This window comes from Aotus nancymaae, unplaced genomic scaffold (assembly GCF_030222135.1).
Source record: "Aotus nancymaae isolate 86718 unplaced genomic scaffold, 86718_ANA_hifiasm-v0.15.2.pri h1tg000030l, whole genome shotgun sequence".
In the NCBI taxonomy this organism is placed as follows: Eukaryota; Metazoa; Chordata; class Mammalia; order Primates; family Aotidae; genus Aotus; species Aotus nancymaae.
Genome location: NW_026988443.1, coordinates 28,013,202 through 28,041,153, shown reverse-complemented (window position 1 = coordinate 28,041,153; position 27,952 = coordinate 28,013,202). Strand labels below are relative to the sequence as shown.

At 42.8% G+C, this 27,952-nt stretch overlaps 1 protein-coding gene across 1 annotated transcript in view; it reads right to left on the bottom strand.

The window, feature by feature from the left end:
- HYDIN (HYDIN axonemal central pair apparatus protein) overlaps positions 1–27,952 on the bottom strand; it is a 490,708-nt gene that overhangs the window by 176,475 nt on the left and 286,281 nt on the right. Inside the window, exons 24-26 of the mRNA XM_064383265.1 lie at positions 9,495–9,635; positions 8,742–8,820; positions 178–297 (exon numbers count right to left, since the gene is read on the bottom strand). Coding sequence (XP_064239335.1) covers positions 178–297; positions 8,742–8,820; positions 9,495–9,635 — 340 coding nt within the window. The remainder of the gene's footprint in view (positions 1–177; positions 298–8,741; positions 8,821–9,494; positions 9,636–27,952) is intronic.

The window sequence follows — 27,952 nt, the reverse complement described above, 5'->3', positions numbered from 1 at the left end:
GGATTAATTTCAGTCTTTAACTCATTTGGTAGAAGGTAGCTGGCACCTTGAAAACACATAATGGTAGTGATGGTAACAGTGCTCTGGTGAGATTTAAGTTTCTAACGTGGGGCAGGTGCTCAGCTAGAAAGAAAAGTCAGTACCTGATAAGGTCAGGACTCTCACGGTGTCACTTACTTCATCTATTCTGATGGAAAGCATCTCATTTTGTTCACAAGTCTGTAGGCATTCCTGATCCTCCATCTGGCTCTGGCTTGAGTATATTCTTTCTGTTTCAGCAGAGCTAACTTTTAATTCCTAGAAATTAAAGATGTGAGGAAATGCTGGCAAGCATTCAAAATGGATCATCAATTGACAGAAGAACAAAGTTTGTTGTATATGATTATAAAAATAGCACATTTTTTTCCCCAGGGAGATAACTGAGCAAATGACTAAAATGTACATACAAGGATGTTTACTGCAGCATTATTTATAACAGCAAAACTTTGGAAGCCAACTCAGTGCCCATCAATAGGTCACTTTAAATGAAGTATGTGTGGTACCTCTATCCATGAAGGAAAATTCATGTATATTTATGTATGGAAATGATGTGCACAACATATTATTGAGTGAACAGCAGTTCGATTCATGTAAAATTACATATGTCTTGTGTCTGAAGGTGTGAGTGTGTGTAAATTCCTTCAGAGATTTGCATATGCAAATAGGAACATCTAGGAGGTTCTCTGCTAAGAATTTCAGTTGCATCTTTCCCAGTGGGGTAGAAAGAAGATAGGAATTTTGAGGATGTTTGCTTTAATTTTTCTGTATTATTGAGTGTATATGTATACATATATATATGTATATATACACATATGTACCTATATGTACATATATGTGTGCATATATATATATATATAGAGAGAGAGAGAGAGAGAGAGAGAGACAAGGTGTCTGTCACTGTCACCCAGGCTGGAGTGCAGTGGCATGATCAGAGCTCACTGTAGCCTCGAATGCCTGGACCCAGGTGATCTTCCCACCTCAGCCTCCTGAGCAGCTAGGACTGCAGGCATGCACCACCATACCCTGGAGTCTTGCTATGTTGCCCAGGCTGATCTTGAATTCCTGGCCTCAAGCCATCCTCTTGCCTTGGTTCCCAAAACACGGGGATTACAGGCACGAGCCACTGTTTCTGGCCTATTCTTGAGTTTTCTATGACAAGAATCTTTGAAAACAGAAAAAGAATGAACATTTAAAAGACAAATATTCTATACACTCACACATACTCATTCTAAAATATTTTAAAAATATAGAAAGCTCCAAGGAAAGAAAGTCTTCCAGCTCTGTTGCTTGATAGACGTGTTTCTGCTCTGGTAAAATGGGGAAAGATGATGGGACTCATGTCACAGGTGCATTGGGAGAAATGAAAGAGTTAATGTAAAAAAAATGTGGACGGGGATCCAAGATGGCTGAATAGGCACAGCTCTGGAGTGCAGTCCCCAGAGAGAACAACACAGAGGGTAAGTGATCACCACATTTCCAAATGAGGTTTTTACTGCCCACAGACCAGGAGATTCCTGGGCTGAAAAGCACCATGAGTTTCCAGCATGGCTGTTTCAGCCAGTGCAGTGGGTCTCCGCACAAAAACTCACACAAATCTGGGTGGCCATTTCAACTGGCACCTGGAATGCTTGGGAGACAGAGCCACCCATTCAACTGAAAGAAAGAGGGTTGAAATAGGGAGCCAGGTGATCTGGCTTGGTGGGTCCCACCCTCACAAAGACCAGCAATCTGAAATGCTCTGGATTGAGAGTTTCACAGCAAGCTCAGCTGGACACAGGATGGTCCAGCTCTGTGGGGGGAAGGGCATCTGCCATTACCTAGGCAGTCCACCCCTACCGAGGCAGTCCACCATTACCAAGGCAGTCTGCCATTACTGAGGCAGTCCGCCATTACCTAGGCAGTCTGCCATTACTGATGCAGACCATCATTACCAAGGCAGTTCTAACTACACCTCTATAAATAAAACTGCAAAGAAGTTCACACAGTAGCTGGGCAGAGCCCACAGCAGCTCAGCAATGCCTCTGCTGGCAGACTGTGACTAGGCTACCTCCTTGCTGGGCAGGGCATCTCTGAAAAAAGGCAGCAACACATCAGGAACTTATAAATAAAGCCCCACCTTCCCAGGACAGAGCACCTGGGAAAAAGGTGGTTATGAGTTCTGCTGCAGCAGGCTAAAATGTACCTGCCCAGCAGCTCTGAATGGAACAATGGAGCTCAGAGCTCAGCACTTGAGCTCCTATAAGAGACAAGACTGTCTCCTCAAGCAGCTCTCCAATCCCCGTATATCCAAAGAGACACCTCATAAAGGAGAGCTCAGGCTGACAACTGGTGGGTATCTTTCTGGGATGAAGATAACAGAAGAAGAAACTGGCAGAAACCCTTACTGTTCTGCAGCCACCACAGGTGATCCCCAGGCAAGCAGGGTCTGGAGTGGACCTCCAGCAGTCCTGCAGCAGAGGGGCCTGATTGTTAGAAGGAAAACTAAAAAACAGAAAGAAATAACTTCATAATCAACAAAAAGGATGTCCACTCAGAGACCCCATTCAAAAGTTACCAACTACAAAGACCACAGGTAGATAAATCCACAAAGATGGGAAGAAACCAGCACAAAAAGGATGAAAACACCCAAAACCAGAATGCCTCTCCTCCTCCAAGGGATCACAACTACTCATCAGCAAGGGAACAAAGCTGGATGGAGAATGAGTCTGATGAATTGACAGAAACAGGCTTCAGAAAGTGGGTAACAACAAACTTCTCTGAGCTAAAAGAACATGTTCTAACCCAATGCAAAGAAACTAAGAACCTTGAAAAAAGGTTTGATGAAATACTAATGAGAATACACAGCTTAGAGAAGAATATAAATGACCTGATGGAGCTGAAAAACACAAAACAAAAACATCACAAAGCATACACAAGTTTCAATGGCTGAATTGACCGAGCAGAAGAAAGGATATCAGAGACTGAAGATCAACTCAATGAAATAAAATGAGAAGGTAAGATTAGAGAAAAAAGAGTGAAAAGAAATGAACAAAGTCTTCAAGAAATATGGGATTATGTGAAAAGACCTAATCTATGTTTGATAAGTGTACCTGAATGTGACAGAGAGAATGAATTCAAACTGGAAAACACTCTTCAGGATATTATCCAGGAGAACTTCCCCAACCTAGCAAGGCAGGCCAACATTCAAATCCAGGAAATATAGAGAACATCCTAAATATATTCCTCAAGAAGAGCAACCCCAAGGCACATAATCATCAGATTCACCAGGGTTGAAATGAAGGAAAAAATGCTAAGGGCAGCCAGAGAGAAAGGTCAGGTTACCCACAAAGGGAAGCCCATCAGACACAGCAGATCTCCCGGCAGAAACCCTACAAGCCAGAAGAGACTGGGGGCCAATATTCAACATCCTTAAAGAAAATAACTTTCAACCCAGAATTTCATATCCAGCCAAACTAAGCTTCATAAGCAAAGGAAAAATAAAATCCTTTACAAACAAGCAATTGCTGAGAGATTTCATCACCACCAGGCCTGCCATATAAGAGATCCTGAAAGAAGCACTAAACATAGAAAGGAACAACCAGTACCAGCCACTGCAAAAATATACCAAATGGTAAAGAGCATCAACACAATGAAGAAACTGCATCAACTAATGGGCAAAACAACCAGCTAGTATCAAAATGGCAGGATCAAATTCACACATAACAATAATAACCTTAAATGTAAATGGGCTAAATATCCCAATCAAAGACACAGACTGGCAAATTGAATAAAAAGTCAAAATCCATCCGTGTGCTGTATCCAGGAAACCCATCTCACATGCAAAGACACAAATAGGCTCAAAATAAAGGGATGGAGGAAGATTTACCAAGCAAATGGAGAGTGAAAAAAAAAAAGCAGGAGTTGCAATCCTGGTCTCTGATAAAATACACTTTAAACCAACAAAGATCAAAAGAGACAAAGAAGGGCATTACACAATGGTAAAAGGATCAATGCAACAAGAAGAGCTAACTATCCTAAATAGATACGCACTCAATACAGGAGCACCCGGAGACATAAAACAAGTTCTTAATGACCTATAAAGAGACTTAGACTCCCACACAATAATAGTGGGAGACTTTAACACTCCACTGTCAATATTAGACAGATCAATGAGACAGAAAATTAACAAGGATATCCAGGAATTGAACTCAGATCTGGACCAAGCAAACCTAACAGACATCCACAGGACTCTCCACCCCAAATCCACAGAATATACATTCTTCTCAGCACCACATCGCACTTACTCTAAAATTGACCACATAACTGGAAGTAAATCGCTCCTCAGCAAATGCAAAAGAACAGCAATCATAACAAACAGTCTCTCAGACCACAGTGCAATCAAGTTAGAACTCAGGATTAAGAAACTAACTCAGAACCACACAACTTCATGGAAACTGAACAACTGGCTCTTGAATGTTGATTGGATAAACAATGAAATGAAGACAGAGATAAAGATGTTCTTCGAAACCAACGAGAATGAAGACACAACATACCAGAATCTGTGGGACACCTTTAAAGCAGTGTCTACAGGGAAATTTATAGCAATAAATGGCCACATGAGAAGCAAGGAAAGATCTAAAATCGACACCCTATCATCAAAATTGAAAGAGCTAGAGGAGCAAGATCAAAAAAACTCAAAAGCTAGCAGAATACAAGAAAAAACTAAGATCAGAGTAGAACTGAAGGAGATAGAGACACAAAAAACCCTTCAAAAAAATCAATAAATCCAGGAGCTGGCTTTTCGAAAAGATCAACAAAATAAACAGACGTCTAGCCAGATTAACAAAAAAGAAAAGAGAGAAGAATCAAATAGATGCAATAAAAAATGAAAAAGAGGATATCACCACTGACTCCACAGAAATACAAACCATCATCAGAGATTACTACAAACAACTCTATGCTCATAAATCAGTAAACCTGGAAGAAATGGATAAATTCTTGGACACTTGCACTCTCCCAAACCTAAATCATGAAGAAGCCAAAACCCTGAATAGACCCATAACAAGGGCTGAAGTTGAGGCAGCAATTAATAGCCTACCAACCAAAAAAAGCCCAGGTCCAGATGGGTTCACAGCCGAATTCTACCAGACATGCAAAGAAGAGCTGGTACCACTCCTTCTGAAACTATTCCAAGTGATCCAAAAAGAGGGAATCCTTCCCAAATCATTTTATGAGACCAACATCATCCTAACATCAAACCCTGGCAGAGACTCAACAAGAAAAGAAAACTTTGGGCCAATATCCATGATGAACATAGATGCAAAAATCTTCAATAAAATACTGACAAACTGATTGCAATAGCACATCAAAAAACTTATCCATCACGACCAAGTAGGCTTCATCCCGGGGACGCAAGGCTGGTTCAACATACACAAGTCTATAAATGTAATTCACCACATAAACAGAACCAAAGACAAAAACCACATGATTATCTCAATAGATGTGGGGAAGTCCTTCGACAAAATTCAACAGCACTTTATGCTAAAAACTCTCAATAAAGTAGGTATCGGTGAATGTATCTCAAAATAATAAAAGCTATTTATGACAAACCCACAGCCAATATCATACTGACTGGGCAAAAACTGGAAGCATTCCCTTTGATATCTGGCACTAGATGAGGATGCTCTCTCTCACCACTCCTATTCAATATAGTATTGGAAGTTCTAGCCAGAGCAATCAGTCAAGAAAAAGAAATAAAGGGTATTCAATTAGGAAAGGAGGAAGTCAAATTATCTGTATTTGCAGATGGCACGATTGTACATTTAGAAGACCCCATTATCTCAGCCCAAAATCTCCTTAAACTGATAAGCAACTTCAGCAAAGTCTCAGGATACAAAATCAATGTGCAGAAATCACAAGCATTCCTATACACCAATAACAGACTTAAAGAGAGCCAAATCAAGAACAAACTGCCTATTCACAATTGCTACAAAGAGAATAAAATACCTAGGAATACAACTAACAAAGGATATAAAGGACCTCTTCAAGGAGAACTATGAACCACTGCTCAAGGAAATAGACGGGACACAAAGAGATGGAAAAACATTCCATGCTCATGGTTAGGAATAATCAATATTGTGAAAATGGCCATACTTCCCAAAGTAATTTGTAGATGCAGCACTATCCCCATCAAGCTACCTATGACCCTCTTCACAGAACTGGAAACAACCACCTTAAACTTCATATGGAACAAAAAGAGAGCCAGCATAGCCAAGACAATTCTAAGCAAAAAGAACAAAGCTGAAGGCATCATGCTACCTGACTTCAAATTATACTAAAAGGCTACAGTAATCAAAACAGGATGGTACTGGTACCAAAACAGAGATATAGACCAATGGTACAGAGGCCTTGGAGGCAATGCCACACATCTACAACCATCTGATCTTTGACAAACCAGACAAAAACAAGCAATGGAGAAAGGATTACCTGTTTAATAAATGGTGTTGGGAAAACTGGCTAGCCATGTGCAGAAAATAGAAACTGGACCCCTTCCCGATACCTTACACTAAAATTAACTCCAGATGGATTAAAGACTTAAACATAAGACCTACCACCATAAAAACCCTAGAAGAAAACCTAGACAAAACTATTGAGGACATGGGCATAGGCAAGGACTTCATGACTAAAACACCAAAAGCATTGGTAACAAAAGCCAAAATAGACAAATGGGATCTAATTAAACTCCACAGCTTCTGTACAGCAAAAGAAACAATCATTAGAGTGAACCAGCAACCAACAGAATGGGAAAAAATTTTTGCAAGCTACCCATCTGACAAAGCACAAATATCCAGAATCTACCAAGAAGTAAAACAGATTTACAAGAAAAAAAGCAAACAAACCCACTCAAAAGTGGGTGAAGGATATGAACAGACACTTTTCAAAAGAAGACATTTATAAGGCCAACAAATGTATGAAAAAAATGCTCATCATCACTGGTCATTAGAGAAATGCAAATCAAAACCACAATGAGATACCATCTCATGCCAGTTAGAATGGCGATCATTAAAAAATCTGGAGACAACAGATGATGGAGAGTATGTGGAGAAATAGGAACACTTTTACACTGTTGGTGGGAGTGTAAATTAGTTCAACCGTTGTGGAAGACAGTGTGGCAATTCCTTAAGGACCTAGAAATAGAAATTCCATTTGACTCAGCAATCCCATTACTGGGTATATATCCAAAGGATTATAAATTGTTCTATTATAAAGATACATGCACATGTATGTTCACTGTGGCACTGTTTACAATAGCAAAGACCTGGAACCAACCCAAATGCCCATTGATGATAGACTGCACAAGGAAAATGTGGCACATATACACCATGGAATACTATGCAGCCATAAAAAATGATGTGCTCGTGTCCTTTGTAGGGACATGGATGAATCTGGAAACCATAATTCTCAGCAAACTGACACAAGAACAGAAAATCAAACACTGCATGTTCTCAGTCATAGGCAGGTGTTGAACAATGAGAACACATGGACACGGGGAGGGGAACATTACACACTGGGGTCTTTTGGGGGGAATAGGGGAGGAACAGGTTGGGGGTAGAGAGTTGGGGAGGGATAACATGGAAATGCCAGATATAGATGACGGAGGGATGGAGGCAGCAAACCACATTGCCATGTAGGTACCTATACAACAATCCTGCATGTTGTGCACATGTACCCCAGAACCTAAGTGCAATAAAAAAAAAAATATATATATATATATATATGAAAGCTTTGAGCTTAGATCAGTGCTCAGTAAGTGTTGGTTGCTTTTACTGACTTTTTCTTTATACAAATGGTAGCACACAATATACTTTGTTTTGCACTGAGCACTTTTTCTTACTATATCAGAGATTGTGCCAAATTAATATATAGAGAACTTTCTCATTTTAAAAAAGAATTTCATAGATTGCCTTGTATAGCTGTAATTTAGTTTATTCAGATGGTCTCCTATTGGAGGAATTAAGTTATTTCCAACATTTTTTGCTTTTATAAACAAAGCTGCAGTGTACAAGGATAATAAAATGCCTTATGCAAATGAAGAGGTGTATCTGGAGGATAATTTCTAGAAGGGGGACAATGTATTTTAAATTTTGATATACTTGCCAAGTCGTATGTTATAGAGGTTATGCCAATTCATACTCCCACCCACACCACAGGAAAATCCCACTCAGCACTATCTTAAAAGTTTGCATCCGTGCATGTAGTAATTTATTTTTCATTTTTTGCTATTTCTAAAATGTTGTAACAAGCATCTTTGTATGCATATCTTTGTATCTCCAATAGTTTCCTTAAGCCATCATTCTAGAAGGAGAATTTAAGGGTATTAATTTTTAAGCTCTCTTGCTCTTTTTGTTTCTGCTATGGAATTATTAAGAAAATATTTCTCCTTTAGTATCCTCTGTCTAGGGTATAGGAATATTGCAAGATCACCAAAGTTTAGAGATAAATGGCTTTTCCATTGCAGAGAAGAGCCATGTGCCAAGGTGTCCTGGGTTCTCCCTGAGTGTTGGCTCTCGGGTGTTTGGCTGGGAAGAGATGTGGGTAAAACTGTGCAGCTGTGTCCCAACTAAACCCAAGCATTGCACTGGCCACTCTGCTTCTGGTTCTGTCTTTGTTTTATGGGAAGGACCCTCGACCTGCCAACCCTCCCCAGGGAAAGGACACCGTACATCTGAGACCACACTGGACGCTTTCGTTTTTCTGAGTTCTTTTTCTTCAGGACTGGCATCTTCATTCACAAGGAGAGTCCTGGGGAGGTGAATGAAATGCAGAGATTCACTCATTGGGCCGTCATCACCACAGTCTCAGGTGCATAACTGTCCTGTCTTCCTCTTCTCCCTCTACCACACCCCAAAAAGTAGGGGGGTTCCCAATCAAGGGACACCTTTCTCAAGAGGTCAGCTGATCAGAGGTCTGCTGCCCTCTGCTCCCAAACATGCGGTCTAGGCCACTGAACTGGTCAGTTTTGCCTGGGGCCCAACTCTTCTTTCCCGGCCCATCAAGCACATGTCCAGCTTACAAAAAGTCCTAGGAAGCTCCGGCAATTCTTCAGACAATTTGGGTGTCCTATGTGCTCAATGTTAAGTTTCCTTATTTATTGGAGCATTTTATTGTGGGGATATAATGTTTGGTGAATTGTTATATCCTTCCCTGCTTGCTACCCTGGACCTAATCCTGGCTGTAGACCTTGGACATAGAGAGAGGACAATACGATAGGAAGGGCTCAGTCCCCCCGGGCTCATGACGGTACCCCCTCCCTATCCCAGATGTCTAGTTTGGGGCCTACACATAGAAGACACTTACTAAACTGTGGACTGGGGACTGGATGAATGAACTAGTGAGGGATGAGTGTTGAGAATTAAGTCAGTGTAAAGAAAAGAAAGCTATTAAAAAATCCATGTTGGCTTTGCATTTGCACTTACTTAACAGAATTATTTAAATCCATCTCGGGGGACTCTACTGCAACTCGGATTGCTGGTGAGCTGGCAGTCGGTGAGGTTGCTGGGATGGACTCCATCTGGGACAGCAGGGCACTGTAGGGCTTCTTCGGCATTGTCACGAACCTACAAAGGCATGGGGCAGGGAATGCGGGGAGACAGGAGACATCAGTTTTTGCAAATCAGTGCTCAGTGGGCTCTCAGTTTCTAAGGCCAAGCTCCAAATCCTAGACCACGCAGGTCTAACAGGGACCACCCTACAGCCTCCCTTGAACTTGCCTTCTTCAAATCTTAGCTGAGGTTTCACTTGCTCTTAAAAAGTTATCTGACTGCTAGTCTGGGCCCAGTATCTTTCCTCTGAGTATAGCCCCTGGGCTTCTCCTTTCACATTTATTTTTACCATCCCTGATAGATGTGAACTTGTTGAGGACTGGTGTCCAATATGGTGTTTAATCCAGAGTCTGGCCTGGAGTAAGTAGTCGCCATGGTCATGAATTAATGAGCCACTGGGGATCCTGCTCCCAGATCACGAGAAAGCACGGCTACGACTCGGCTGAGGCTTGGGAAGCACTCTCTGTTAGGGGCCTGGAAATGCAGGCTCGGGTTTCTTACACGACCTTGTCTCCTACAATGTGATCTCAGTGCCTTGCTCGCCACAACCTAGTCCTGGTCCTGCCAACAAGCTGTGCTGCCACTGAAGTTCTCTGAGCAGAGGAACCCAGGGGAAAAGAAGCAACTGTACCAGCTGGTGCTGAAGCTCGTAAGTCCAGGTTTCACTGATTAAAAAGGCCTTTGAATGTCACAAAGAGAAAGGTGGTGGGGTCTCCCCCATTCTTCCTATTTCCCTTTGGTGTGTGGCTTTTTCTGGACCCCTCTCTGCCCCTCCTCTACCTATTTCAAGCCCTTGATGTTAATTTCAATTCATTTCACTTATATATTCATTCTGGCCTCATCTGTACTTACAGCCTCCCAGAAATGTCATCCATTATGTGAAGCTCCCACCACCGGCCCATCTTCCCACTGGAATAAATTATGCCTCCCTTGGAAGTTTCACAGCACTTCATCTGCACTTCTTTTAGGATACTGTCCATTCTAACCATGTCCTGGAGTATCATTTCCTAAATTTCAGGCATCCCACTACCATCTTCATGATTTGTAAGCACACAGTTTGATGAGTTTTATACACATCTGTGGAGCTATCACATATTAATATACAGAATGTTTCCGTCATCCTAAAAAGTTGCCTTGTGCAAGTACTCATCTGCTTGATATCACTAGAGATTAATTTCCCTACACTTACATAGAAATGGAATTGGAAATATGTACTAATTTGTTTCTGACTTCCTCTGTTTGGTGTGATGTTTTTGAGACTCATCCATGTTGCTGCATGGAGCAGTGATAGGTCCTTTTTTTCTGGAGCAGTATTCCATAGTGTGGATGTACTCCCGTCTTGTTGATGGACACCTTGACTATTTCTAGCTTTTGGATACTACGAATCAAGTTGCTACGAACATCTATATACAAGTCTTTTTGTAGACATATGTTTTAATTCTTCTTGGGTAAATTCCTTGGAAGCAAATTGCTGGGTTGTATGGTATATGTATATTTAACATTACAGAAAACTGCCAACCAGTTTTCAAAAGTTGTTGTACCATTTTATACTACCACCTGCATTGTATGACAGTTCCAGTTGGTCTGCATTCTCATCCACACTTAGTATTTAGTCTTTTAAATTTTAGCTATTCAAATGAGCATACGGTGACATCACATTGTGGTGTTCACTAATAGGCTTATTTTAAAGGAAAATTCTATGTTATTACTATAAATGAAAACACAGTATTATCTATTGTATTTAGAAAAATCAACACAATGGAAAAAAATCAATGTAATTATTTTCTTGCCTGGGTGAGGGCTCTGAGCTGAGCTCTGCTTGCTCTTTTTAAGAAGGGAAAACACTGGGCTGGCATGATCTGTGGATGGGCTTATTATCATATAGAAGGAAGATCCAGGGTATCCCCTTTACAGATCCTATTGCACAAGGTCTTATATTTAGAGCCCGAGCTCAACAGATGTTTGAATGAATGAGTGAATGGATGGATGGATGGATGGATGGATGGGTGTGTGGATTGTTAAATGAGAACAGCTGAATACCATGGAGGGTAATCTGACTATTCTGCTCCCTCTCTGTCAACCCGGGATAAAAAGTGGGGATGGGAAATTAGCTGGGCATGGTGGTGGATGCCTGTAGTCCCAGCTACTGAGAAGGCTGAGGCAGGAGAATCGCTTGACCCCAGGGGGCGGAGGTTGCAGTGAGCCGAGATTGTGCCACTGCACTCCAGCCTGGGTGACAAAGTGAGACTCTGTCAAAAAAAAAAAAAAAAAAAAAAGAGTGGTGATGGGAAAGTGTGGAGAAGTCACAGAGTATGGAGAAGCTCTTTGCACCTTCTGGCCTGAACTTCCATTTGACTTGTTTCAGACTAGATATCTCTAACTGACTTTTCCCCTGGCTGAAACCACTCCATTAGAGGCAGAGAACACACGTTGGGCTGGGGGCTAAAAAATCTCCTGGGAAGCTTGTAAAAATGAAGATTCCTGAACTTCATCCTCCGACAGATTCCAATTCAGCAGGTCTCAGGAGTTAGAGTTTTAAGTCTTTCCAGGCAACTCTAATGGGCAGCCAGATTTAGGAGCGGCCATGGGTAGGAATGGCAATATGACAGATGAGGATGGAGCTGATAATTAACATGGGGCTATCACTGCAGCCTTACCAGCTAGGGACAGTGAAAATCAGCCAAGGACACTTCTGAACACTTATTAAACCACCCCAGGTCAGCAGAGATGCCTGGGGAGGCTTTGCCGGCTCGCTGCCCCACATAACAGCACTCTCCCATCCAGCCTTTGCATCCCTGTGGGATATTGTGCTGTATAAAGAAAAAGCATACGGGAATTTCCGTAAAGGAAAAATACAAAGCTGTGGAGGGTCTTCATACCCGAGGACAAACCACACCTCAGTTGACAATGCTGCCTGGACAATTGGGAAGCGAGAGGTCTCTTCAGAAATCAACAGAGGAAGGCAGGGCAGCCCTCCCTGTTCGCTGCCTGAGCCACAGGAGGCAGAGAAACCTTTACCGTGATTAGGGCTTTAAGTTATTAAAACCGGAAAACTTGCTCTGAAAAACTGAAATAGGACATTGGTAGAGTTTTTTGTATCAGATTTCCTTTTACCCTCAGGAACAGATGATTACTTTCCTGGTATGCTGGCCCAAACAGGATTAGATTCAGTTATTTTTAAAAGGGAGTGCACAGCAAACAAGAACAATTGATACAGTTTCGATTCCAGAGCTCCTCGTTTCCAAATCAAGGGAGGAGCCAGGAAAAGAAATGCCCCCTGTAGCTGCCAGAGAATCACATGCAGGTCATAGCACTGGCTTGGGGGACAGTGGTTTCCCTCCTCATGTTTTATTTTTCAACTCTTGAGGAAGGATCAACGCAATACACAATCTTTTGTGCTGCAAAGTGAAAAAGAAAAAAAATCTACCATACTTATTTCCTGATCTTTCTTCACTTGAAGCAGTGTGTCCCGTGAATAAAACACTAGAATAAAACACTAATGAACAAGCTTGTATTTCCGTTAATGTTCTGTGTTGCAGTTCCCATGATCTTTGTAGATGGGAGGCTGGATGCTGGACACCCATTAAAGTCTGTGCAGTGCAGTCCTGTGGGAAAAGGTGGCAGGGGTGGGCAGCCCTGTAGGAGACACAGTGACTTCTAATTCACTGATTCATTAGACTTGGGTTCTGGGAGTGTCCACTACAGAGCATGAAATCAGCCACTGGCTGGACAGGAAGGGCCTGCATATGCTGTTTAATACTTTTTTAAAACTGGTGACTGCAGCAGATGCTGCCGGTGCACTTCATTAGGGTGATGCATCCAGGCACTGTGAGTGTGGAGCGCTGCCATGGCCTGACGGGAGCTGCCTTCCCTCTCATTAGGGTATGACTTATAGGAAGGAGTGACTGATAGGGGGCTATGAGAGCCCAGCCTCCTTGTCTCTGAGTGAGATAAACTGTGATGTAATTTACACTCCACAGCTCCCCCTGAGATCAGGCAGAGATTGGACTTGGAAATCACATCTTCCCCTAGTTTTCCTTGGGCCCTATCTTGCTTCCCTTAATTTCTTATAGTTTCTCCTGAGAGCCCTCCCTCAATAAATCACCTCAAGAACCACACTCTCAGGCTCTCCTTCTAGGGAATCCACTATAGTGTTGTAGGATTCTAAAGATGAGAAGCCCAACCCTTGCTTCAAGGAGCTAAGGTCTCTTAAGGCCGGTGGGTCACAGTCAGAGCCACAGGAATGGGTGTGCTTTAGGGTACACAGGGAGCCAGGCAGTGCACAGTGATTCTGAGCAAAGCTGTAGGGTCAGGAGGCTTGGGTTTGAATTCTGGCTTCCCCACTTGTGCAGTAAGGGGCCTAGGGGCTGTGTTAGTAACAGAATCCTCCACATCTGATTGCTGTGAGCCTTAGTTCATGTAAGGAGCCCCATGGTGCCTGGGTCATAGCAAATGTCCAATGAATGTGAGCTGCTCTTGTGTGGGGTTGGTAGGAATTACCATCATTTCTGGAATTCAAATGAGAGAAACAGTAACTCTTCCTGGATGCATACAGAAGTCTTCATGGGGGAGGACATGGTCTAACTATGTGTGGAAGAAAGAATGGTTCTTTTGAAGTGAAGAGTGGAAGGAACATGTAGGCTGAGAGAAAGGTGCCTACAAAGCAGCGGTCCCCAACCATTTGACACCAGAGACTGGTTTCATGGAAGACAATTTTTCCATGGACTGGGTTGAGGATGGTGGGGAGGGATGGTTTCAGGATGATTCAAGCACGTTACGTTTGTTGTGTGCTTTATTTCTATTATTATTATTACATTGTAATATATGATGAAATATTATACAACTTATCATAATGTAGAATCAGTGGGAGACCTGAGCTTGTTTTCCTGTAACTAGATGGGTCCTGTCGGGGGTAATGGGAGACAGTGACAGATCATCAGTCATTAGATCCTCATAAGGAGCATGCAACCAGGATCCCTTACATGTGCAGTTCACAATAGGGTTTCTGCTCCTATGAGAATCTAACCCACTGCTGATCTGACAGGAGGCAGAGCTCAGGAGGTAATGCAAGTGATGGGGAGCGGCTGTGAATACAGATGAAGCTTCGCTTGCTCACCCGCTGCTCATCTCCTGCCGTGTGGTCCAGTTCCTAACAGGCCATGAACTGGTACTGTTCCGTAGGGGGTTGAGAACCCCTGCTCTAAAGGAAATAGGAAGGAGAGAACGTGGATTCCCCCGGGACGAGGAAGAAGTCTGTTGTGGGAGCGGGGTATGTGTAGGTGCCAAATGGAAGCAGGTGATGATGATGACGATGATGATGAAGAATACAGAAGCAATGAGGTGGGGTCAGTGATGGTCAGCACTGGGGGCGGGCATGACAGGAAGGGGAATAGTAGCCACGGGGACAGGGAAGGTGCTGATGCCCCAGCTGCCCCTGCAGTCTGGCACTGACCCCAGCAGTCACTGTGACTGCTCTCACCTACCTCTTCCTCCTGGCATTGAGCAGTTAACATCTACTGAACCTTTAAGCATTAGCTTAGATGTTACTTTCACTGGAACATCTTCCCTGACCCGCAAGTCCAGGTTCAGGGGTCATCTCCATACTTCTACATCCTACATTATAATTTATTCATCAGCAGGAGCAGGAGCCATGTCTGTCTCTCTCTAGCCATGTCTGTCTCTCACCATCTCCAGCACTGGGCAGCATACCAAGCTTAGAGTCATGCCTAACATTTGTTGAAAGAAATTCTAGTCAACAGTCCTGTAGTTAACTCCCTGTAGTAAAAAGGGCTATAAAGATTTGGTTTTGTTCAAATGTTGTAGCAGATGGTCTATTATTTGTTAAAAAAAAAAAAGAAATCCCTCCAATTCTTGTAATCACAACTCTTTGTAATACAACTTTGCCTCTCCACCCATCTACAGATGGAGTCTGTTTTCTTCAGGCCTTGCCTTCGGGGTTGGCTTGACTTCTGTGGCCAATGAGGCGTTCAAAAATGTGATGCAAATGGCAACTTGAAAACCACCTAGCTGATTCACAGATTCACAAGAACTAATACACGTTTTCTGTTTAGACAATTATGTTTCCGGTATTTTGTTGCGTGGCAAAAGCTAACATACACAGATTGGTTTTTTCCTCCCTAGCACAGTGCCCTGCACAAATATCCTCAATCAACAACTACAGAATGAACAAGTGGAATGAAAACATTTCAAGTATGGAAAGAAAATGTCAGTATTCTTAGTGGTGCAAGCTGATCATCATCCTCATAAATCACTGGTATCAAAATGAGAAAATGATCCATATTAGCCACTGGGTGCCTTGCATGGTCAGAGGTCCAGTTATGAGAGTATCCAGCACTCCAAGGGTCTGAATGTGTGCTAATGACCTCTGTGAATTAATGTCATCACTGAGATTATTTTCTCCTGCAGTTCCAGTCTCATATTTCCATTGTTCCTAATTTATAAACTGGTGCAAACCACATATCTTTATTTGTCAGATCTTATCAGGTGGTTTCTCAAACTCCTATTCTTGCTCTCAGCTACCTGACTTTGCTTCTCTCATTTTGTAAACTCCCTGCCTCCCATCCTTCCTTCCTCTGACTCTACACATTGCGAATCTGCTCCAGATTAGGAAAGCCCCTGACTGCTGTTTCTAAAGGGAGCAGATTATAATCATTGCTTGAAATTATATTAAAACTGAGCATATTTCTAAGCCCCTCTGGGTGCAAACACAAAGTCCCTGCCATGTTTCCATATTTATTGTCTGAATTTGTGGTCCTACACTTGCTCATCCTCCCACATTGGGAAGTAAATGACAGATGGAAACAGATGGGCTGGCCCAGCGCCTTCCCTACCAGCATGGTCTAGCTCTGCCACGTGAGATGGGGAAGCCAACTAAAGACATGTATCTATTATGGAAAGCAGCCTCCGTGAGCCTCTGACGTTATTATACCACAAAACACTTCCAACCGGCCACATGTGCTAAGGTGGAAACTGACAAGAGATCGCTGAGAGGCTGAAACTCAAGTCACTCAGAGGTTAGGAGATGAACACCATCTTTATAAAGGTTCTCAAATGGAGTTGCTATTGGAGCCTCTAGAACAGTGGTTCTCAGTGTTGGCTATCCATTGGGATCCTTCGTGGACCCTTAAGAAAGACTGAAGCCTGAATCCCAACCACAGAGATTCTGATTTCCTTGGCATCAATCTATTTGAAACTTCCCAAGGTTATTCTAATATGCATTCATGGCTGAGAACCCCTGACCTAGAAGATGGTGGTGAGAAGGTCATGAAGAAAATAGTGGTAAAACAACTGTATCAAGTAAGAGGCCTAATTAAGTAACTGCAGTTGACCTTATTCATCACGATTCCCTACAGGAACTAAGAAGCACTTGATAAGCACTGCTTAATTTAATCTTCACAACAGCTTGAGGAGGCAGTCACTATGATTATCCTGTCTTCAGATGACAAAACTGAGGCTCAGAGGACAGGTCAGTGGCTGCATTAGACCCACACCAAAGCTCATGCTCTTAGTGACTTTGCTGGAGAGTCCAGCCAATCCACAGGTGAGGACTTCTCCCAGGTCTTTTCATGTCATGGCTTACCCAGGGCAGGGACTCTCAAAGGAGGATTTTTCATTCCAAAAGTAACTGGAACCCACAACACGTGGAACAAGTAATTTGCTATCTAGGACCTTTGAAAGAAGAGGAATCCATTCTGATTGTAATCTGGATGAGAAAAATTAAGGCACCTTTGAGTTTGCCTTTGAATAACTTTGCAGAAACAGTTTTGCTGTCGGGTGACTGGTGGAGGAATGTGCCTAGAATCTACCTCGAAGCTCTCTAGAGGGATTTCTGTGTATAAAGGCCACTTCTATAAAGCTCCAGAAGGTGTCCCCACTGCTACACGATCTTAGAAAGGTTGCCAAACAGGTAGGCTGTGAAATCTCCCTTATAATCAGCTTCAAAGCTCTTTGAAATACTTTCAAAACAGGATGGTTTTTAAAGTCAATTTCTTTTAATGTCTGGCTTTCAGTAGATGTAGCTAGCTTTGCGAGGATTTTAATTAATATGAATACAGAGATCAACCAAATGAGCCCTTTTTATGAACAAAATTGGACACAACCCTGACTCAGGTTCAGAGAGGCACTGATAGTTTCCGCCAATTTCATTAGAAGCTGGCTTAGCTCACATTGAATCTCTGGAAGACTGATGCCCTCCACTGATATTGGAAACATTGAGAAAATGCCTTAAAGAGAACGAAGCTATAATAAGGTGACTAGAGTTCTGTAATAACACAAAGCAGGACAAAAGGTTTTGTAACACTCACAATTGAAATGAAAAACAGCCCAACTCAGTTATCTATGGGGTAATGGATATGGTAACTCAGGAAATGGGACTAAGCTGATTGCAAAGAGTAGACTGTATGGGCTTTAACATGGAGATAGCTTTTAAGTTAATTATAAAGAGACCTAAAGGCCTATCCTGCCTCAGAAGTCTCCCTGTGCTTGGCCCTGAGTCACTTGCAGGTCGACTACAAAGGCAGAAAACTTGTTTCTGGAAGCTCAGATTCCAGAGATGACAGACAGCCCTCATTAGCCTCAGTGAGTAATCTGACCCCCTGGTTGGGTAAATTAGCTGACTCACTGCAGCAGAAGAGAAGATTCTAGATGAACAGACTATAGGAGGCCTGGATGATGAAGGCTCTGGGAAGGTTCTGGGGACACCAGGGATGGAGTATAACGTGGTCTACTGCTCTCAGGGGACTTCAAATTTACTAACCGTATCCTATTTGTAACAGGGATCATGAAGCATGGACATTGATTTATGCTTCTCAAACTATGTATATATGTTACATACACTTTTGCACATACAATGTAGTTTCACAATAATAACATCATTGCTGACCTTCTGCAGAGGCAGTTTCAGTCAAGTGACGGGGCCAAAAACCAGCTTAAATTGGGGTGGGGAATGAATGGAGGCAACCAGGGTATTCTGTTTTCTTCCATTGCCTGGTAGAGAGTTGATGATTAATACAACAAGAGGATTAAGAGAAGGGCTTTCTAAGATGTAGAACACTTGTACTGTAGGCAAAGGAATAGGAAGCTTGAAGACACTGAGAGTGAGAAGAGATTATTGCTAGAGAGGAGAACAGACAGAAAGCTTGGCCTGGAAAGGCAATAGATGCTTTTCTTCTGTACAGTCGCCCTCTGCATCTGTGGGTCCTGCATCCAGTGATTCAACTAACCAGGAATCAAAAACTTCTGAGAAAAGAAAAACAACAAAACCCAACAACACAATAATAAAGAAACATATAAAAAGCCAATACGATACTGCAACTATTTACATAGATTTACATGAGGTATTACGGGTAATCTAGAGAGCATTTAGAGTATACAGGAGGATGTTGGAAGGCTATAGGCAAATAGAACACCATTTCATATAAGGGACTTGAGCATCTGTGGATTTTGGTATTTTCAGGGGCCCCAGCCTTCAGTGGATACCTGAGGGATGACTGTATATGTGAAAACATTCATGTATTTTTAAAAAGTGAAGGACTCATCTTCCTCCTGAATCAGGGGGAAGGAAATAGGGCGTGGTGAAAGCAACAGCCTCAAGAAAAGTAATCTCAGGTGGTCTGCAGCCAGGGGAGACCAGAGGGAAGAAAGCCACCAGCAGAGGAGGCAGGGAGCCTGGAGGGAGGAGTCCTGGGCAAGAGGGTGAAAGCCAGGGCGGATCCAGGAGACACTGGGAGGAAAAACTGGTGGAAACACTTGGTATGATCGTATTTTTGTCCAATCTGGTGGGTATGTAATGGTGTCTAGTTGTAAATGTTGTAATTTCCATTTACAAGATTACTAATGAGGTAGAACATCTTTTTATTCTCTATTGGCCTATTGTTCATATCTCTTCCTCTGTGAAATAACTGCTAATTCTTCTCTCTCATGTTTTAGTTGATTTCTGTCTTTTCCTTCAATGGCATTCTTTATATAGTATGTGCACTGATCATTTGAAGACAGTCTGTATGCCAAAACTGCTCTCCGTTTGTGCCCTGTCTTTGTACTCTTTTAATGGTATCTCTTGATGAAGAAAGTTCTCAAATTCAATGTAGAGATTATGGATAGTTTCATTATGATTTTGTGCTTTTTGTATCTTGTTTAAGAAATTCTTCAGACTGAGGACACATGAGAAAAGAAACAAAAACAAAAACAAAAAAAGTTCTGAGGCTAGGCAAGTCAGCTGACACCTGTAATCCCAGCACTTTGGGAGCCCAAGGTAGGAAGATTACTTAAGGCTAAGAGTTTGAGACAAGCCTGGGCAACATAGCGAGACCCCTATCTCTACAAAAAATTTAAAAGGAGCATTAGCCAGGTGTGGTGGTATGCATCTGTAGTCCCAGCTACTTGGGGCATTGAGGCAGGAAGAATAACTTGAGCCCAGGAGTTTGAGGATGCAGTGAGCCATGATCGTGTTACCACATTCCAGCCTGGGCAGCACAGTGAGACCTTGTCTGTTAGGAAAAAAAAAGAAAAGAAAAAAAAGAAATTCTTCTTTATTCAGAGTCAGAGATCATCAAAGCATTAGCTTATTTTTTCTTCAAATTAAAAAAAAAATGGACTGACACCTTTCATGTTTATATCTTTAACCCATTTGGAATTAAGTTTTTTTTTTTTCTTTTTTGAGATGGAGTCTCACTCTATTGCCCAGGCTGCAGTGCAGTGATGCAATCTCAGCTCACTGCCATCTCCAACTCCCAGGTTCAAGCGATTCTCCTGACTCAGCCTCCCGAGTAGCTGGGTCCACAGGTATGCGCCACCATGCTCAGCTAATTTTCGTATTTTTAGTAGAAATGGAGTTTCACCATGTTGGCCAGGTTAGTCTCGAACTCATGACCTTGGGTGATCCGTCTGCCTCGGCCTCCCAAAGTGCTGGGATTACAGGTGTGATCTTGTATAGTGTGAGTTTAGGGATCCACTTATGCTTTTTTTCTATATAGATGATATATTGTTTCTGGATCACTTACTGAATAGGCCATGCCTTCTCCTTTATTCAAATATTTTAATTTTGTCATGTTTCCATACATGTAAGGAGCTGGTTCTGGGCTTTTTATTCTGTTCCTTTATTCTATTTGCCTATCTGTGCACAAATACCGTGCTTTAAACTTTATTATATTTTTATAATAGGCTTGATATCTAGCAGCTTGGCTAGTCTCATCCCTCTTCTACATAAAGTTTAGGATCAACCTGTCAGGATTTTGATTCAAAGTACATTTAAACTATAGATCATTCTAGGGAAAAATAATATCTTTACTAAATTGAGTCTTTTAAATCAATGAAACAAGTATGTCTCACCATTTATTTAGGTCTTCTTTAATGACTTCAAATAAAATTATTGTTTATTCATAAATACTGTGTTTTTAAGGTAGATTTATTTCTAAGTACATTTTTACTGCATTCTGTTTTCTATTTGTTCCTGCTATACAGAAATGCAATTGAATTTTGTAACTTTATATCAATCCATCCCCCTCACTAAATTCTTTTATTAATTCTAGTAATTTGTCTGTTGATTATTTTGTGTTTCCCATGTAGATAATCATTACATGACTTTTATTTCTTCCTTTACAAATCTAGTCTCTTTTCTTTATTTTCCTGTCTTCCTACACTGGCTAGGATCTTTAGTAAATTGTTGAACAGAAATGGAACTCTTGTCTTATTTCTGATTTTTAAAGAAAATGACTTTAACATGTCTTCATATTTTAAAACATTATCCTTGATCAGGTTAAGGAATTTTCATATGAATAGTTTTGTTTGGTTCTACTGAATGTTTTTCCTTGATTTATTAAGATGATCATATGGTTTTTCTTCTTTAATGGGGTGATATAATAAATTGAATTATTAGATTTTGTAATGTTAAACCAACCTTGCATTCATGGAATAAATTCAACCTCATTATATCTTATCCTTTTATGCTTTGCTGGATTCAGTTTGCTAATATTTTGGTGAATGTGTTACATTTATGTTTTTGAATTAATGAATCCAAATGGCCTGAAATCTTTATGTCCCTGACCTGGTTTAATGGGTTTTAGTATGAAAATTAAGTTATTTTTATAAAATAATTTGGGCAATATTGTCTCTTATGAGTTTAAGTTTGAAATAATTTGTTCCTTAAATCATTGGATGAACTGTTCTGTATCTATCAGGGCTTAGTGTGTGTGTGTGTGTGTGTGTGTTTAATGGAGATATTTGAAACTATTTCATTAATGGTTATAAGACCATTTGGATTTCTTTTTTTTAAAAAAAGTCAGTTTTGGAAAGTTGTATTTTTCTCAGAATTTGTCCATTTTATCTAAGGTTATTCAGAGGTATGTTTTAAAATGTCTAAGCCTTTGTTTTGTTTCCTTGTTCCTTGTTGTCTATTTGCTATTGATTTCTGACAGAACAGATTTTTTGGTAGAGATTTGCTTTAGGCCCTAGTATACAGTAATTTTTCATAACTGTTCCATGGGGCAGGAAGACTTTTTTTTATTGCAATGTTCAACATATGTCAATTATAATAAGCCTGTTAAATGCATTCAAATTGGCTATAATAGTGTTGTTTGCTAGAACTTTAAGCAATGATAGAAATATTCTCTATCTGTGCTGTCCAATACATAGACACTAGCCACATATGGTCATCTAGCACTTAAGAGATAATTTGGTTTAGATGAGGTCATGAGAGTGAGACCACCCTCATGAAATTAGCACAATATTCCCTACTAAACAGGGTCTGGGATCTGCTGTGGGGGCTCAGGTGCCTAGATCCCTAAAAGCAGGTATTCATCCTCACTCTCTGGGATTGCTATATGACATGTAATGAGTTAGAATGACGCCTGGCACATGGTGGGTACTCAATCATAGTTATTGCTGTTGGTCAAGATTACAGAAGCTTCCTCTCATTGCTCCCAATAGCTCCATGTTGAAGATTTTGCCATATACATCTGTCTATAGGAAATATTTCCTACTTGAGACATATTCTTTGGGCTCTGGAAAGCTGTTTAAAGAGATTTTCCCAACGTAAAGATATGTATTGTTCACACTGTACCAACGGTCTTACTCTAAGGCCTCAGAAATAGGCAGGTTACCTTTCGTAGAGAAAACGTGAAGGTGCCTGTACGGCTGGTGCTTAGGGCTGCACGATGCCAGGGCTGTTCTGGGAATGAAGTCTGATTGCAAGTTGTTTTTCCACAGTGCCTGAGGCATAAACCAGCCTATCACGTATCAGGGCGTTGGTAAAGTGGTCTTGTTCCTCCAATTCCCTTCCACACAGGTGGCACCTAATTTCATAATTAGACATCCATTTCTTTGGCTTAGGACTAGCAAGGGAAATGCAATGAGCCTGATGAGTCATGAAGGAGGAATCTTTCTTCTTTGCTGCCTAGCATCCATTCTCCCTTCCTCTGGTCAGGTACTTTCCATTTCCCTCTGGGAACTAGCCTATCTCTGACATTCAGCCTAGTCCAGGAGTACGTGAGTTCCCCAGACCATAGCTGAAGGAAGCAGGAGTCAACCACAGCCAGTGAGTTACAGCAAAACATTTCCTAGGACTTACTTCAGAGAAAGAGTCTCTCCTTCCTCCTGCTAGACTTGAACATGGCATATAAAGAGCTGGAGCTGCTGAGTCATCTTGCAACCATGCATGTATAGAACCTGACTGAGAATGAAGGTAATATGGCAGAGGGCAGAGCCGAGGGATGATGGAGGAAACACCACTAGGTGCAGGTGATGTTTTTCAAGTCCTGGATCAAGCTGTGCCTGAAGCCTGAATCTAGACTTTTCAGATGCATGAACCAACAAATTCTGTTTTTTTTTTTGTTTTTGTTTTTGTTTTTTGAAAGTTTGAGTCAGGGTTATGACTGCTTACAACCAAAAGACTCCTAATGATACGGTCATTAATAGAGGATCCATTTTTAAAAGCTTGCTTGGCCTGGAAGAGAGTAAAGGGAGTATGAGAACTCAATGCTGGTAACGTTGGAGGCTCTGGGTGGGTTGGATAAGGGACATCAAGATGTCAATGTTTGAATCCCTGGAACCTGTGAATGTTACCTTATATGGCAAAAGGGACTTTGCAGATGGGATTAAGTTGAGGATCTAGAGAAGGGGTGATTATCCTGGAGTATATGGGTCAGCCCAATGCTCTAACCACAAGTGTCCTTGATTGAGGGAGGCAGAGGGCTATGCTACTCCAGAAAGGGGAGAAGGGGATGCCATGTAGTGGGCTTTCGAGATGGAGGAAGGGCCAGAGCCTAGGAATGCAAAGAATGAAAGGAATGAAGCTCTGGAAGTTAGCAAAGGCAGGGATTTTCCCTGGAGCTTCTGGAAAGAGCAGAGGGAGCATGGCCCTGTCCATACCTTGGTTCTGGCCCAGTGAAACTGATTTCAGACTTCTGGACTCCGGAATGGGAAGAGTAGAGATCTGTGTTGTTCCCATGCCCCTGGCTTGAGGTGATCTGTTACCGCAGCCACAGCAACTCGCTGCGGGGAGGGCCCCCATTCCCACTGGGCTCACTCTTTGTGCTGTAAATTTGCCATCCTGGCTCAGACACAGCAGGGAGAGAGTCGGGGAAGAAAGGGGGCTGAGGAGGCAGAAAATGGGCTGTGGCCCCTGATTCTGTTTCCCCTTCATGAACCTTTTGCCCCTCCTTAGGGCTGTCTTCCCTCTGGCCCCAATCCAACTGTTCCCTGGGAGGTGAAAAAGAAAAACGCAAATGCTGGAGCTTACAGCGTTCTGAGGTACAGGGTTGGTGGGGAAGAGAGGGATGTTTATGGAAGGGACAAAAGCTTAGATCAGCAAGAGGCACCTGCGTCCCTTGGCCCCTGTGAGACCTCCCCACGTCCTGAAATGGCTCAGACTGATTGCAGGAGAAAATATATCAAAACTGCCTCTGGGATGCTCAAATATGGCCTGGTATCAACATCAGAGAGGCATGCATCTCATCAATTTCTTCAATAAAGTAGTGGCCATTAGCATCCTCATCACATCCCTCTGTGGAAGGCACCATTATTATCCTGCTTCATTTCACACAAGAAAGCTGAGGCTCAAGGAGGTTCAACCACCCATCAGGGTCATGTGGGGCAGGTGGCTGAGGCAGTCTGACTTGGAGACCAGCACCCTGAACTACCTGGGGACAGCTGTGGTTTAAGTGTACCTAGTGCCTGCCCTTGTCGGATTCAATAAAGCAATGTTTATTTTGAAAGAAAGAATAATCACATGTTGCCTAAACATTTTTATTTTCTTGTTGGGCCCTTGGGCAGAGCAAGGGACTGCCTCTAAGGCAAGGTCTGGGCTTATCTGGCTGCAGGGAGGAGTGATGGGTAGGGAGGGGAGGCCTGCCTGGCCCTTACCCCCTTAAGCCACACACAGGCCACGGCAAAGTTTGGCTAAAGCCTAGCTTTGGCCTTGACGAATGCAGCCTGGTGTAAGAAAAGGATTTTCTATCCTTTGTCAGAAGGAAAAGGAATCCGGGTCCATCTGTGGGTGTCTTAGGACCCTATAGCTCCCATAGGAGGACCTGTAGGAGCCCCTATTAGGGTTCTGGGGCTGCTTCACTTAGCAGCATTTGGTACAAAGGAAGGGACTGTTAGAGAACCTAAAAACAGTCACCAATTTGGGAGTGCTTAGCATGCCTCAGGGACATATGCATGTTATAGGTACACCTCATTTAATCCTCACAGCAACTCTTTTAGATGACTAAATCATCCCCATTTTACAGGTGAGTAAACTGCAGCACAAGGCCACATGGCTAGGAGCACAGTGCTTGGATTCTAACCAGCCACGACTGACTCCACAGCCCAGGATCCCAATGACCACTAATGTATTTGAGAAAAGGTTCCCTTTTGGGCCAGGAACAGTGGCTCACGCTTGTAATCGGTAGGAGGATCACTTGAGCCTAGGAGTTTGAGTCTAGCCTGGGAAACACAGCAAGACCCTCTCTCTACAAAAGAAGCAAGCAAACAAAAAACAACGAAAATCCAGAAATCAGCCAGATAGAGTGGTGCATGCCTGTAGTCCCAGCTACAACAGCTGTTGGCTTGAGCCCAGGAGTTTAAAGCTGCAGTGAACCAAGATTGTGCCACTGCACTCCAGCCTGGGTGACAGAGTAAGACCTCGTTTCAAAAAAAAAAAAAGGCTGGGTGCGGTGGCTCACGCCTGTAATCCCAGTACTTTGGGAGGCCAAAGTGGGTGGATCACGAGGTCAAAACTTCGAGACCAGCCTGACCAACGTGGTGAAACCCTGTCTCTACTAAAAATACAAAAATTGGCTGGGTGTGGTAGCACATGCCTGTAGTCCCAGCTACTCAGGAGGTTAAGGCAGGAGAATCACTTGAACCCAGGAGGCAGAGGTTACAGTGAGCTGAGATCACACCACTGCACTCCAGCCTGGGCGACAGGGCAAGACTCTGTCTCAAAAAAAAAGCAAAAACAAAAACAAAAAACAACAACAACAAAACAAAATCCAGTTTTGAAGCAACAGAAGTTGAGGAATGATGAAGACACAGATGGAAGCATCTAGAAAATGAGGCTCTTCCTCCAGCCTCCTTCCAGGCCTTCCACCCTCCTCTTCCAGTCTCAAAATTGGCTGGCTGGTGCTCCTCTTAGAAAAATCGATGTGAGAATAACATGTTCCTTTGCTGCAGGACTTGGCTTCCCTTAGGCCCTTGTATTCAATTTATTTATACTCTGATTTGGAAACGAAAAACCAAAGCTGTCCATGGAGACCACTTGGCCCATATGCTCTAAGTTCTAGCGCGGCCTCAGCTTCCCCGTTCTGAGACTGGGTCGAGACACCAGCCAAGCCAGAGGCCGTTTGGCTCCCTGAGGGTTGGACCTCTAGTCTGGCCCCTTAAAGGTAAAAGCTGGTTCAAGCGCAGTTGTTTCCTTCTGCTTCTCTTTCACACAGGTGCCATGAAGCACTGTGTTCTTATCAAGCCGATCAGTTCCACCAAAGAGATGGACCTCATAAAAAGGTGGCTTCTGCTGTGACATCTGTGTGGGCATCAATGCCCAGCCCTGGCACTTCATGCCAGCTTGCTTATTACATGCAGATGTGGGAGGGGGAGAGACTGCCATCCACCATGGTTGACCCAGGTTCCCGTCATGGGCATGAACTCACAGGCTTCTAAGGCAGTGGCTGCCTTTTCCTCTTACCGAGTGTGTATTTAGCTGCTTGTCCATTTTACTTCTTTTTTGTTCTTAGATGTGACATGAGGGCCAACTTGGGGAAAAAAATGTGAGCTCAAACAAGAGGGATGCTTTAAATCGATGAATGAGAATTGCCTGCAGAGTCACATGCACACACATGCATGCACACACACTGCAGATGCATGTGTGTTGTGAAGGAACGTGAGAGTGTCTAGGCAACCTCAGACCCGCCTAACAAAAGAAAAAGAAAACTCTCTCTTACTCTTTTGTTTCTTTTACTAAATGTAAAGCTTAGAAGAATCCCAGCTGGATAAGAAAGTTAGTGTTTCTGTATATCTGATAAAAGTGACCTTTAACCAGAGTGGTTTATGTTTTTCAGACATCCTACACAGAGAGAGTCTGTCTGGAAACCAGGTGGCTTTTTTTTTTTTTTTTTTTGTCTATTCTTGGTGACATTTATGTCTGGAACCTTTCTACTTAGCGGGTGCCAGGAAGCTAAGAGAGGAATCTCAAGGCAGGTATGAAATGATCTCCTTCTCTCTCCAAATACCCAGGTGGGAGCAGCTGATTCACCAAGAAACATCCTTTGACGATACTCTGTGCTGGGGACTGTGCTGGGCTCTGGGGCTCCAGAGGTGACAGGGCAGGTGTGCTTGCTGGCCTCATGGGGATTAAGAGATGCTGGGAAGATGGACATTGAGCCATAGATAGAGGTGTGATGGGAGCCACCAAGGAGATGGGACTACCAATATCCATGACAGGGGCTCTGGCCTAAGGATGAGTCTTCGAGAAGGTTCCCTGCAGGATGGTGAAGGGGGACCTGAAGAGGGGTCAGGGGCAGCAAGGCGGGACTAGAGAGGAGCTTCCAGTAGAGAAGGGGCAGTCAGACAGGAACAGCACTGGGCAGGACAGAGGCCAGTGTGTTGGGTAAACAGAGAGGTCAGTGTCGGGAGGGGAGAGCGAAACTGAAGAGGAACGCAGGGACCAGCACATGCTGAGCCTTGTGGGAACGAGTGAGTGCTTTGTACTTGATTCCAAGAAGCATGGGTAGTCATTAAAGGCTTAACCCCAGGGCAGTGGCATGGTTACTGAGAGGAGTAGGAACTGTGGTTCATGCGTGGAAGCGGAGAGCCCAGGTAGGGCTGTGACCATGGTCTCA